Source organism: Castanea sativa, chromosome 3 (assembly GCF_040712315.1).
Source record: "Castanea sativa cultivar Marrone di Chiusa Pesio chromosome 3, ASM4071231v1".
Classification (NCBI taxonomy): Eukaryota; Viridiplantae; Streptophyta; class Magnoliopsida; order Fagales; family Fagaceae; genus Castanea; species Castanea sativa.
Genome location: NC_134015.1, coordinates 4,001,903 through 4,015,755, shown reverse-complemented (window position 1 = coordinate 4,015,755; position 13,853 = coordinate 4,001,903). Strand labels below are relative to the sequence as shown.

General features: G+C 32.7%; 3 protein-coding genes across 5 annotated transcripts; all 3 read right to left on the bottom strand.

The window, feature by feature from the left end:
- Positions 1-2,261: 2,261 nt before the first annotated feature.
- Positions 2,262-9,199, bottom strand: LOC142627413 (uncharacterized). 3 transcript variants are annotated; one of them, XM_075801269.1, is made up of 2 exons: positions 9,082-9,121; positions 2,262-3,121 (listed from the first exon to the last, which is right to left on the bottom strand). In XM_075801269.1, the coding sequence occupies exon 2, from the start codon at positions 3,094-3,096 to the stop codon at positions 2,422-2,424; it is 675 nt and encodes a 224-aa protein (XP_075657384.1). In that variant the 5' UTR covers positions 3,097-3,121; positions 9,082-9,121; the 3' UTR covers positions 2,262-2,421. The 3 variants fall into 3 exon arrangements, 2 of the variants coding, with proteins under 2 accessions (XP_075657384.1, XP_075657383.1); XM_075801268.1 differs by lacking the exon at positions 9,082-9,121 and adding an exon at positions 3,751-3,937; XR_012842839.1 differs by lacking the exon at positions 2,262-3,121 and adding an exon at positions 8,575-8,645 and having other exon boundaries at positions 9,082-9,199.
- On the bottom strand, positions 6,698-7,144 carry LOC142628357 (uncharacterized). Its single transcript, XM_075802471.1, has one exon. The coding sequence runs from the start codon at positions 7,142-7,144 to the stop codon at positions 6,698-6,700; it is 447 nt and encodes a 148-aa protein (XP_075658586.1).
- On the bottom strand, positions 7,946-8,575 carry LOC142628356 (uncharacterized). The gene has a single exon (XM_075802470.1). It carries the CDS (start codon positions 8,573-8,575, stop codon positions 7,946-7,948), a length of 630 nt encoding a protein of 209 aa, XP_075658585.1.
- Positions 9,200-13,853: the final 4,654 nt, after the last annotated feature.

Below are 13,853 nucleotides of genomic sequence, written 5' to 3'. Positions count from 1 at the left end.
AGGCCAAGTCAAGGTGAATTTATTTATCAGAAAAAGAAAAGGTCCAGGCAAGGTGAATTTATTGCTAGAAATTAATTCATGTAGGAGAATCCGAAAGGGGTTTTTTTTTTTTTTTTTTTTTTAAATTTTTTTAATTTTTTATGGGAATTAATTGAAGGATGGAAAGTCAAGAGTTGCACTGTTAGAATGGTTGTGACTTGTGATTATTCATGCTTCAAAATTTTCTGATTTTGTTGTGTGGATGGAGACTGTTCCACTTCCATTACCAGTTTATGATGTAATTCTGGCTGATTCAGCCAATCTATCTTACTAAAAGCTAAGCAAGTTGGTTTCTCAAAAAAAAAAGAAAGAAGAAGTTATAAAAATATGGTGAGCTGCTTGGACTGCTCAGCTGTCAGTACCTTGGTACCACAATTTTAGCAAGCCAACATGGTGGCCTTCTTAATGCTGAGCTCGCATTTTTCATTGGAAATTTTCTGTGTAATCCCGAAAAAACTTAAACCAAGAAACTTAAAAGCAATTACCGCTCCCAATTCAAAAGGCACTCCCAAGTCTCAAGGGTCAAGTCTCAACCGGCTGTTGGTCTTTGAGCTCAACCATTTTTCGGTCCAAGAATATTGCCTTTCCTATGAAAAACTTTTCAACTCTAGTCACACTTTTGAAACACAAAACCTTTCTCTCCAATGAATTGGAGGGTGAGTGAAGAAATAATGGAAGTTCTGTAAGAATTTGGTACACTGAGCTATTCCAAGTAAAATCCATGTTCAATAGAGAATTCATAGAAGTTTGGGTTATCAGTGATTGCTTAAACTTGGTTTGTTTAATACTATTAGCATGGACGCCTTAAAGCTTCTGCCAATGTTTATATTTGGTCATACGGCTCCTATTAGAATCAAAATATAGAGGCCAAGTCAAGGTGAATTTATTCAGGAAAAAAAAAAAAGAGTGTAATCAACCCTAATCATTTGAAATAAAAAGTAGCAGCCACCCTTGGCATGATGGTTACTTCACAACTAAAATTTTTATCATTTTTTTTCACAGTTACTAATGGTATTGGTCATTGTTTTGTCCTAACCAAACCAAATAGAGGCCAAGTCTTATTTGGTATAAAAAAAAAAAAAGAAAAAAAAAAAGAAGAAGAGGCCAAGTCAAGGTGAATTTATTCAATAAAAAACAAAAAATCAAGGCGAGTTTATTGCTAGGAATTAATTCATCTAGGTGAATTCGAAGGGTTTTTAATTTTTTTTTTTCAATGAGATTTAATTACATTGAGCTGAGTGATCAAATGATTCTAGACCATATTAGCATATTCCCATTGGAAAATGGAGTCTTCAATAACTAAGGAAAATGGAAAGTCAAAAGTTACATTGTTTTAATGGTTTTTGATTCGTGACACATAAGTTGCATAGGCTCTAGTTCTAGTGAATTTTTATCACATGAGATTTAGTATCATAACAATTCAAGTTAATTCATATTCCCGAACTAAACATTATCTAAATCTCAAAAAAAAAAAAAAAACTAAAACTAAAACAAAACCTACTGAGCATAATCCATCTTGTCAATGGATTGTAACTCTCTTAACTCCAACAAAAGGTCATGAATCTCGTAATTTTGTGACATTATCCAATTTATTCTATTAGAGAAAATTAGGTTTTGAATCCTTCTTGTCACTTTTTAAAAGGAAAGAAAGAAAAAGAAAAAGAAGAGGAGATAAAAAGCAGAAACTTGTGACAGAGCTTAATTTATCATCATTCATGATCAAATTAAATATTTATTAAAATGAAACCACACCTAATACAAGGCTCTTATATATATATATATAGTCACACCTAACAAAATAAGTAATTTATTTTCTTCACATATATTTTGAAACCCAACATCCATGTAGCATAGAATGCTGTTAAATCCACTGACTTTGAAGCATTTCCACCAATTTGTTCCCAATAACATAAGTAGTATAGGCATTGCGCACTGCATACTTGATTTGTTCTGGTGAGAAAAATCTAGCACTCCAGCCAGGACGTTCACCAATTGGTTCCTTTATATCCATTCCAACTTCGCCTGTCACGGCGTTAAACTAGCTTACAAAAGTTGATAGTTCAAGTTTGTCAAGGAAAAATGATAATCAATGATGGCTCGGCACTCATTTAAGATTTTAATTAAGTTAGATTTATGTTGTTCCACAATTTTAGAGATATTCTTAGAGTGATGGAGCTCACCTAATTCCCCTCCCCCAAAAGACAAACTAATTATTATACATGATTTACGACAAACCAAACACAACCAGAAATTTCATTAAAAAGTAGTTCGAATACACAAATCACATGTAGCATTAGCGCATATATATATGTAGCTCTAATGTGGACACTCGCAACACAGAATCAAAGCAGTCAAACCCACAAACAAGATGGCCTTAGAGGCTTAGAGCATATCCAGAAGCTTATTCCCAATAACATAAGAAGTATAGGCATTGTGCACAGCATACTTGACCTCTTCTTCTGAGAACGCTACTGCATGCCAGTCAGGACGTGTACCAGTTGGTTCCTTTAAGTCCAATCCAACTTCGGCTGCCAACTTCGATAATCCATACTTATCAACATTGCCTTTCTTCAGAATTTTAGCAGCCAAATAGCCTACTTCAACACCTGTCTTACAATCCACACGTTGCGCGTGTTTATTAAAATGAAGGCGGCGTAGGTCTACAACTTTATCGCGCATTTCGGTACCCAGAAAACAAATAGTCTCATCAGACAGAAACTGCCTGAGGGTATCAGTTACCTCCATCGAGACAGGTAATTGGATCATCAAGCAATCAGTCCCAACACAAAGAAGCAAAATCTTGACGTCAGGTAAATAATCTTCAGCTTGAAGAACTTCATCTTCACCAATGTCGTTCTTTAAAGCAAGCTTAATGTCGAGCCCAACAACATGCCTTTTTGAATTTTCTAATGAAGATTTTAACTCATTTATCTTATCATCAACCAAAGCATGATTGTCGACTACGCTTACCTTGACGTTTGCACCGTGTATTTCAATGTCATACATTCCCATTTTTGACAGGAATGATAGTGGAATGAGGTTGATCATGTTGGACATAATTGATAATTCAAACTAGCGTTGCCTGAGCATAAAAGAAAACCCACAATAAGAAAGGGAAAAGTCAACAAATGGTCTAAGCCATTGTTTTAGAAACTATAAACTTTTTATAGGAAAAAAAGAAATATAAAACTAATTTTTTGACATTTTTCTTTTATATTTTTATACCAATACTTTCTTAAAATAATTGATTAATAAATACTCAGGCACCTGTTAACCAGAGCCAATAAGAATAACGGGTCATAAAAATTGACATGGAAGTATAAATCATTTTGGTGGCAACTATAATATCTATTTCAAGTCAACAGTAACAAATTTGATAAGCCAACCAATCACAGAACTAAAACCAAATTTGATCTTTCTTCATTTCAAGCACTAAAAACTACAATTCTTTGGAAAGCTAGCTGTAGAGAGTGAAAGATTGAAATTTCGTACACATCAAATAAAAGTACGTGCCCATACTATAAACAAAATTTTGTAGCACATATCAAACATGTTACTGGAAAGCCTTCTATGAGAGAGGTTTGACTGACTACATTATGCATGCTTCAAATGAAACCTGATATGCAAAGTGAGCAACATACAGCTCTATTTTCAAACAATTCACAAGCTAAAATACTATACAAAATAGAGAGAGATCACAGAGACACTCACTTCTTGGGATAGAAATGGAGAGGGATCTCTCTATCTTTCTCGATCGCTCCTGCAAGAGCGTTTGGCCGGATATAGAGTATAGAGTACAGTTATAGGGAAAGCGAGAGAAGGAGAGAAAGAGGGAGATGTACAGAGTAGAGAGTAAAGAGAACGTTGAAAGAAAAAGAGATTCAAAGATGCATAAAGTGGGCTTAATCTTTGGATCCATTAAAAAGAAAAGGAAAAAAAAAAGTAGCAATCCCATTTAACTTTTTAATTAAAAAAAATAAGAAGGTTTAATATTTTATAATTTTTTTACCACTTTTTTTCTCCTCCACATGTGCCCACGCCTTAACTCTTAAGTCTTTGTCTGCTGCTTTATCAAATTGAAGACCATTCAATATTTACTTCAAGTCCGAAGTCACACCTAGTGAGAGTCATCTGTCAGTCATTCACAAGGATGTTCATCTGCATACAGCTCATTTAACTTTTGAGTGGTGCTAAGACCACGTAAATCGCTACAATATTGTGCCATAACTCACTACAATATGTGATCGTAGCGTAATTCTTTACTTTTTGTTGAAACTTTTTGTTGTGAACGTGTCAAGTATGTTTGTGTATTGAAAAAAAATTTGAAAAAAAAAAGTAATGTTTTAAAATACTGTACATAAAAAAACTGAGTTTATAAATTAATGTCAAACATAAATGTACTAAAAAAATTTAACTTTTAATAATTAAAAAAATTATTTTATCTATTTTAACACCCTATATTATTATTATTATTGTTTTTTATGAGAACACCTAAATTTATAATACACTTAGTATCAAGTACTTTATTAGAAGTAGTTGAGTGATGAAGTGATGGAATTTCTGTACGAATTTGGTACACATGCTTAAATTTTTTTTTTTTTGAGTTTATACACATGCTTAAATTTGGTTCTATATAAACACGCATATATACACTTCAACTTTTGTTATCCATAATAAAAATATGGTGCTATTTTTTTTTTTTTGAGAACAAAAGAAATACTGAATTTTAGTCTGGCGTGTGTGACACCAATGTATTTCATCAACCTGTAAAAGGCATAACTTGTGCCTTGGTACCACAAGCTTTGCAAGCCAACATGGTGGGCTTCTGACATAAAAGCTCAAAAGCAATCTCACATACAAGTGCATAATAATTAACCTTAAGGTGTAAAGGTGCGACTTCTTTTTTTTTTTTTTATAGAGAATTTCAACCTATGACATCCTTTTTGATCTCTTATTCAAATATTAGAAACTTTACCAGTTGAATTAACTGAAACTCGTGCAAATGTGTAACTCTGGTAACTAATTAAATGCACATGTGGGGCTTATTGCCATTTGCCACCATTTTTACTAACAAAACTTCAAATATTTTGGAATTTGGATGCACAAGATATCATTAGATGCTTATACATTTATATACTGGCTTTTGGAGATACTCATGCGATAAATGTACCACATGAAGGAAGAGAGAGAGGCGAGATCGCGCGATCGAAGGCAGAGGCGAGACGCGTGGTGGAGGCCAGATCGCGTGATCGACGGTGAAGGCGAGATCGCGTGGCGGAGGCAAGATCGTGCTATCGAGGGTGATTGGGTTCAAGATCATGCGGCGTTGGAGTAGATCTTTGATTGATGGACGGTGAGAGTCACGGCTCGGACGGTGAGATTGCATGGCGTTGGAGTGGATTTTGGTTTGGTTCTTTTTTTTTTTTTTTTCTGGAAATGATTTGAAGGTAATGGTTTGGAGATGATTTGGAGATGGGTTTTGGACCATGGGAAATGGTTTGGAGATGGGTTTTGGACTGTGGGGCGGCACGATCTGGGTTGGCCGGAGCTTGGCTGAGGTGAGCTTGGAGATGAGTTTTGGACTGTGTGAGGAATGTGCTCGAGCTCTCTCTCTTTAGGTGTGGTTTCTGGAAATTGTTTGAAGGTAAAATAAAACTGTAAATGATTTTCCATTGGAAGAGGCTGTATTTTACGGTCAAAGGAAATCATTTTCAAGTTGACCATATTTTACATGTGTATCCAAACACACGTGATGATGTAAAATAATTTCCAGAAGTTGTTTACTGCCAAAACAAACGCAGCCTGCATGTGGTACATTTATTCACATACAACCATTTTTAGATCCAAGAATATTGCCTTCACCTATAAAAAACTTCATCAACTCTAGTTCACACCTTTGAAACGTAAAACCTTTTACTTCAATGAATTAATTAATTGGAGGGTCAGCGAAGAAGTGATGGAAGTTCTCGAGTATTTGGTATACTGATGGTATTCCATGTAATACCCAAGTTCAAAAGAGAATTCATTGAAGATTGGTCTTATCAGGGATTGCTTAAGCTTGGTTTTACTACTTTTGTTCATAGCACAATTTAATATTTACTAGGTTGGGCTCCTTTAAGCTTCCACCAACGTTTATTTTTAGATTCATACGCTTTTTAGACAAACCAAAATCTTGTTCCCAGAAACTTCTAAGCATAATCCATCTTGTCAATGGATTGTGACTCTCTTAACTCCAACAAAAGGTCATGAATCTTGTAATTTTGTGACATTATCGAATTTATTCTATTAGAGAAAATTAGGTTTTGAAACCTTCTTTTGTCACTTTTTGAAAGGGAAAAAAAGAAAAAAAAGAAAAAGAAGAGAAGAGATAAAAAGATGAAACCTGTGACAGAGCTTAATTTATCATCATTCATGATCAAATTAAACGTTTATTAAAATGAAACCACACCTAATACAAGGCTCTTGTGTATATATGGTCACACCTAACAAAATAAGTAATTTATTTTCTTCACATATATTTTGAAACCTAACATCCATGTAGCATAGAATGCTGTTAAATCCACTGACTTTGAAGCATTTCCACCAATTGGTTCCTTAATATCCATTCCAACTTCGCCTGCCAACTCTGCTAATCCATACTTCACAATGCTGGCTTTCTTCAGAACCCTGGAAGAGTGGAAGCAAAATGACCAACTTTAATGCCTGTTCTACATTCTAAATTATGTCGATTGTGTAGAACAAAATTAACTTCGTCTTCTATTCCTGTACTCACAAAACAAATAGTGTCATCCGCAAGAAATTTGATGAGAGTATCGGGAGCGTATTTGGTATGGCGAAATTGGATGATCAAACAACGAGTTCCAACAGAAAGAACCAACATTTGTACCACAAATGATTTTTTGTCTAGGTCTTGGACACTCTTAACGTCGAGACCTACAACACGGCTTCGTGAAGTTTGTAACAAAGACTTTATTTCATCAATCTTCCAACTGAGTACACGATAATTATTGACTACACTTACTTTAACCTTTTCACCATCTATTACAATTTCATAGTTACGGCCCAATTTTGACTGGAGAGCTACAGGTAATTGGTTGTTTATCATGATGAAATCATTTAAACTACTGCGCCTCTTGTTTGCATGAAGATGTTTATATGGAGGCTGAGTCTAGGTGAATTTGCTAGGAATTAAATTCATCAAGCCTAGGTGAATTTGATGGATTTAATTTACATAGAATCGAGTGATCAAATGAATCCAAACCATATATATTTACATTCCCTATTGGAAAATGGAGAGACTTCATCTTCATGAACTTTAGGCAAAGTATTTAAATTGTTTTTTTACTAATAGAACTTATATTATCTTGATACAAAAATATGGTTATGAAGTTTACTTTCAGCACGTGTTACACGTGCTTGGCTTTCATCAACTGTTATAGGCATAAATATCTTGATCCCAACTATGTAACTGCATTTGGGAATAGTTCATTAATTTTTGGTAACTTTTATGCTAAGTAAGTGAGAAAAGTAAAATAAAAAATATATAATTTTTAAAGAAAATAAAGTAAAATAAACTAGGTTACAAAAATTGAGAGCTCAAGTTGTTAAGGAAAAACGATAATCAATGATGATTCAGTACTCATTTAAGATTTCAATTGAACTAGATTTATGTTGTTCCACAATTTTGGAGATACAGAGCTCACCTAATTTTTTTCCACCACAGGACAACTAATTAATATACATGATTTACAACAAACCAAACACAACCATAATTTCATTAAAGTAGTTCGAATACACAAATAACAAATCACATGTAGCATTAGCATATATATATAGCTATAATGTGGACACTAACAACACATAATCAAAGCAGTCAAACCCTTAAACAAGATGGCCTTAAAGAGGCTTAGAGCGTATCCAAGAGCTTATTCCCAATAACATAAGAAGTATAGGCATTGTGCACTGCATACTTGACCTCTTCATCTGAGAACGCTACTGCATTCCAGTCAGGATATGCACCAATTGGTTCCTCTATGTCCATCCCAACTTCGCCTGCCAACTTCGATAATCCATACTCGTCAACATTGCCTTTCTTCAGAATTTTTGCAGCCAAAAAGCCTACTTCAACACCTGTCTTACAATCCACACGTTGCGTGTGTTTACTAAAATGAAGGCGGCCTAGTTCTCCAACTTTCACGCTCATTTGGGTACCCAGATAACAAATAGTCTCGTCAGACAGAAACTGCCCGAGGGTATCAGTTACCTCCATCGAGTCAGGTAATTGGATCATCAAGCAATCAGTCCCAACACAAAGAAGCAAAATCTTGCCTACAGGTAAATAATATTCAGCTGAAAAAAATCCATCGTCACCAATGCCGGTCGTTTCCGCAAACTTAATGTCGAGGCCAACCACATGCCTTTGTGAAGTTTGTAATGAAGATTTTAACTCATTTATCTTAGCATCAACCAAAGCACTATTGTCGACTATGCTTACCTTAACGTTTGCATCGTGTATTTCAATGTCATACGTACCCATTTTTGACAGGAATGATAGTGGAATGAGGTTGATCATGTTGAACATAATTGATAATTCAAACTAGTGTTGCCTGTGCATAAAAAGAAAACCCATAATAAGAAAGGGAAAAAGTCAACCAATGTTCTAAGGCATTGTTTTAGAAACTATAAATTTTTTATGAGAAAAAAAGAAATATAAAAATAATTTTTTACATTATTTTTTTATATTTTTATATCAAAACTTTCTTAAAAGGAATGATTAATAAATTCTTTAGAAAAATAACTGTAGAGAGTGAAAGATTGATATTTAGCGTTTAAACAAGCTATTTTAAAACAATTTCGTACACATCAAATAAAAGTACGTGGCCATACTATAAACAAAGTTTTGTAGCAGAGGTTTAACTGACTACATAATGCATGCTTCAAATGAAACCTGATATGCAAAGTGAGCAACATACAGCTCTATTTTCAAACAATTCACAAGCTAAAATACTACACAAAATCGAGAGAGATCACAGAGACACTCACTTCTTGGGATAAAAATGGAGAGAGATCTCTCTATCTTTCACGGTCGCTCCTGCAAGAGCGTTTGGCTGGCTATAGAGAATAGTTATAGGGAAAGCTAGAAAAAGAGAGAAAGAGGGAGACGTACAGAGTACAGAGTACAGAGTAAAGAGAACGTTAAAAATTTTTTTTTTTTGAAAGATGCATAAAGTGGGCTTAATCTTTGGATCCATTAAAAAGAAAAAAAAAAAAAAAAAGGAGCAATCCCATTTAACTTTTTAATTCAAAAACATAAGAAGGTTTAATATTTTAATATTTTATAATTTTATTTTACCTCTTTTTTTCTCCTCCACATGTGCCTATGTCTTAACTCTTAAGGCTTTGACTGCTGCTTTATCAAATTGAAGACTATTTAATATTTACTTCAAGTCGTAGTCACTCCAGGTGAGTCTTTTTTTTTTTTTTTTTTGATGTGAGGTGAGAGTCATCTATCAGTCATTCACAAGGATTTTCATCTGCAGCTAGCTCATTTAACTTTTTGTTGAATTTTTTTTTTTTTGGTTGTAAATGTGTTAAGTATGTTTGTGTATTGAAAAATTTGAAAAAAAAAAGAAAAAAAAAAGAGGAAAAAAGTGATGTTTTAAAATAATGTACATATATAAAAGTTAAAAGTTGAGTCTATAAACTAATATCAAATATAATGAACTAAAAATTTTAACTTTTAACAATTTAAAAAAGTTGTTTTTATCTACTTTAACATCCTATATTGTTATTATTTTTTTTATGAGAACACTTTATAATATACTTAATGAGCGTTTTGATAGTAGAAAAGCATTTTGCCTTTTTATATATATATATATATATATATATATATATATATATATTTTTTTTTTTTTTTATGGATAGCACTATTCATGGTTCATGAACAGTGCATTTAGGCTTATGAACATTAACTCCGTTGTGAACAATAATTTTTTATTGTTTTCAGCTTTCAGCAAAATAAACGGTATTCAAATAGACCCTTAGTGAGAGTTTGGATATGCGTTTTGAGTTTTGCATTTTCAGCTTCTTTCTTTTTTTTTTTTTTCTTTTTTGCAGACAACTTTTTCACTGTATCTGTTACTGTTCATGAATAGTAACTGGTACTGTTCAACACTGTGCGGAAAACAAAGTTACTGTTCATGCATTATTTATGGGATCCACAAGCACTTTATTCAGAAAAAAATAATTAAAAATGAATCACACAGCACTATTCACACATTTAAAAATTATTTTGTTACAGTGTTTTCAGTTTTTAGTTTTTAGTTTTCAATAATAAATTTTATTCAAACGGACCCTTAGTATCAAGTACTTTATTATTTTACAACTTATATTAAATATTCTTTTTTTATTATTTCTTTTACCACTCAAGTCTCTCATAGGAGTTTCTCAAAAAAAAAAGTCTCTCATAGGATAATAAGTGAAATATTAATTATAATATAGTCCATGTTTTTATTAATTTATTAGTTAAGAGCTTGCACTCATTGGAGAAAAATCTTACTCCACGAATGTCTTCTAGGGTGGTCATTAAAAAACTTAAATTATACAAAATTTAATAAAAATAGAACTTTATATATTAACCAAAAAAGCTTCTCAAAAAATAAAAAATATTGACCAAAAAATAGAAAATAAAGAACACACACACACACACACACACACACACAAAATCTTACAATTTCCTTTTCAAATTTTCTTATTTTGAAATTGTGGGAACTAAAAGGACCTAAGTAAGTATTTGGGCCTTGGGCTTTATTGATGGGCACTAGTTCGTCTTTTTTATTACAAGCCTCAATGGCTGCAGGTCGGCCCATAAGTCAAGGTTCGAAGATTCGAATGAGGACTAATTCCTCCTCAAATCGACCTACGATGACCCTGGGATTCGCCAAAAAGATCAAGGTAGAGTCCTGGAAAAACTATTGGTTAAAAGGGGGATCCAAGTACCCTCTAGACACAACGGTGGGATAGAAATATCTTAGGAAAAGGCTGCTACCTCCACATTAAAGATCCTGCACCTACCTCCCTGACCGCATTAATGAGGAAATGACCTCTGAACAGTAGAATTCCACCTTGCTGTTATTTTTTAAGGACTTTGGGAAGGTGGTGGAAGAAGGAGGAGGTTTAGAGGACACGTGGACAAAAGGGAAAGGAGAAGTATTTAAGGAGAGAAGAGAGTAAAGAAAAGGGGGAGGAAAAAGAGGAGACCTGTAATCTTTGGAGAAAAAACAAGAGAAATAACACATAGATCGTCCTCGGCTTACGTCCGATGAGTTTCCTTGGTCACTTTTGTTTATCATTTACAAATATTGTAGCACTTTAACCCGTTTGCCAAGCTTCCAACATCCCTTAAACTAGATTTCAAATCCACACTCTACAAATTGAATTGTTTAAGGCTCATTGGGCCTGAGCCCACGTTTGTTTTTGGGTCCAGGCACAATCGTGCACTTACAGAAATATTTACATAATAGTCTCATTACCAATGATTCAAGTTACATTTTTTCAAAATTTTAGTTTGATAAAAAAATTCCTTCGGCCTTTTCTTTTGTTTGTAAGGACCTTTTTTTTTTTTTGGTGTGGAGAAACTGTTTGTTTGTAAGGATCTAATATATTGTTAAGGGGATCAAAGTTTATGAAAAATTTTGGTTACATACTAATTTGTAGCCTAAGGTTACAACTCCAACTAAACAAATTAGCATTGCTACATATTTTAAAATTTTAAATGTTGAATTGTATGTTCTTTATGTTTTTAAAATACATGTCAATCAGATGTTATTTACTATTTAATCCATAAACTTGTATTTTATAAATAATTTTAGATTACAAAACCTTGAAATTTAAAAATTTGATTGATGACATAGCTATTGATATTTGATTTTCTTGAAATTTTTTCAAGTATGAAGAATATAAGAAAAAAAATATAATTCAATGGTGGATTTGTCAAAATTCACATCCAATAAAAAAAATATTGAGTGGAGTTATAGCTTTAGTTTACAACCTAGTTTGTTACCAAATTTTGTCCAAAGTGTAATTATGTTGAGTATAAGAATATTTAGGGTGATCCCAAATATTTTTTAAGGAAAAAAAGCAAAACAATTAAAATTAAAATTTGTATATTATAATCATTTTGTTTTCCAAGTCAAGGTGGTCATGACGAACTTAGACTCAAACATGGAGCCACTAGTGCTATGATTGAGCACTCCTGTCCTAAAGTAGGAATTAACCATCCCATGTCCAAAAAGATTCTATACTCTACCCATGTCTAGCCTAACAATTCTACTTCAAATGAAAATTTTCAATTAATAATCATGGTAACCTATCACTAGGAAAGTGACACTAAGAGTACTGATTGGTCCATTCAATCCATTTCAGGTTATTATGATTTGTTGGTTATGTTATATACACTCTTAACGTCGAGACCTACAACATGGCTTGGTGAATTTTGTAACAAAGACTTTAATTCATTAAAAATGAGTGTGAGTTAAAGAGGTTTAAAGTCTGTGCTGTGTATTTAAAAGTTAGACCATTTTAGATATATACCACTGTAAGTTTTTTTAAGATCTTCTCCCCTCTCTCCATGTGTGTGTGTTAAAAATATTTAGTATTCTAAAAAAAAAAAAATTAGTGGATTAATCCCATATTAGAAAATGAGTGTGAATTAAAAAAATTTTAAGAGGTTAATCCCATGTTGTAGGTCTCAACTTTAAGAGTGTATATAATGAGTGTGAGCTAAAGAGGTTTATAGTCTGTGCTATGTATTTAAGAGTTAGACCATTTTAGATATACACCGCTGTAACGTTTTTTAAGACCTTTTTCCTTCTCCCCATGTGTGTGTGTTAAAAATATTTAGTATTCTAAAAAGAAAAAAATAGTGGATTAATCCCATGTTGGAAAATGAGTGTGAATTAAAAAAGTTTTAAGAGGTTAATCCCATGTTGTAGGTCTCAACGTTAAGAGTGTATATAATGAGTGTGAACTAAAGAGGTTTAAAGTCTGTGCTATGTATTCAATAGTTAGACTATTTTAGATATACACCACTGTAAGTTTCTTTAAGATATTTTCCCTTCTTCCCATGTGTGTGTGTTAAAAATATTTAGTATTTTAAAAAGAAAAAAATAGTGGGTTAATCCCATGTTGAAAAATGAGTGTGAGTTAAAGAGGTTTAAAGCCTATGCTGTGTATTCAAGAGTTAAGCCATTTTGGATATATATCACTGTAAGTTTCTTTAAGATCTTCTCTCCTCTCCCCGTGTGTGTGTTAAAAATATTTAGTATTCTAAAAAAAAAAAAAAATATATATATCTTCCAACTGACCACACGATAATCATTGATTACACTTGCTTTATCCTTTGCACATCTATTTCAATTTTATAGTTACTCATTTTTTAGTGTAAAACAGTAGGTGCCCAATTTTTTTATAATGTTGAAATAATTGAGACTACAGTGCCTCTTGTTTACATGGGGATGTTTATATATACAGAGGCTAAGTCTAGGTGGATTTTCTCGGGAATTAAATGCATCAAGTCTAGGTGAATTTGATGGAGTTTAATTTACATAGAGTTGAGTGATCAATAAATCAAGACCAAATTAACATTCCCTATTGAAAAATGGAGAGACTTTATTAACTTAGGCAAGTTATTTAAATTATTTTTTTTACTAATGGAATTTATATTATCTTGATACTGTTACAAAAATATGGTTCTAAAGTTTACATTTGATTATTCTTTAAAAAAAAAAAAGTTTTCTTTTGGCTCGTGCAACACC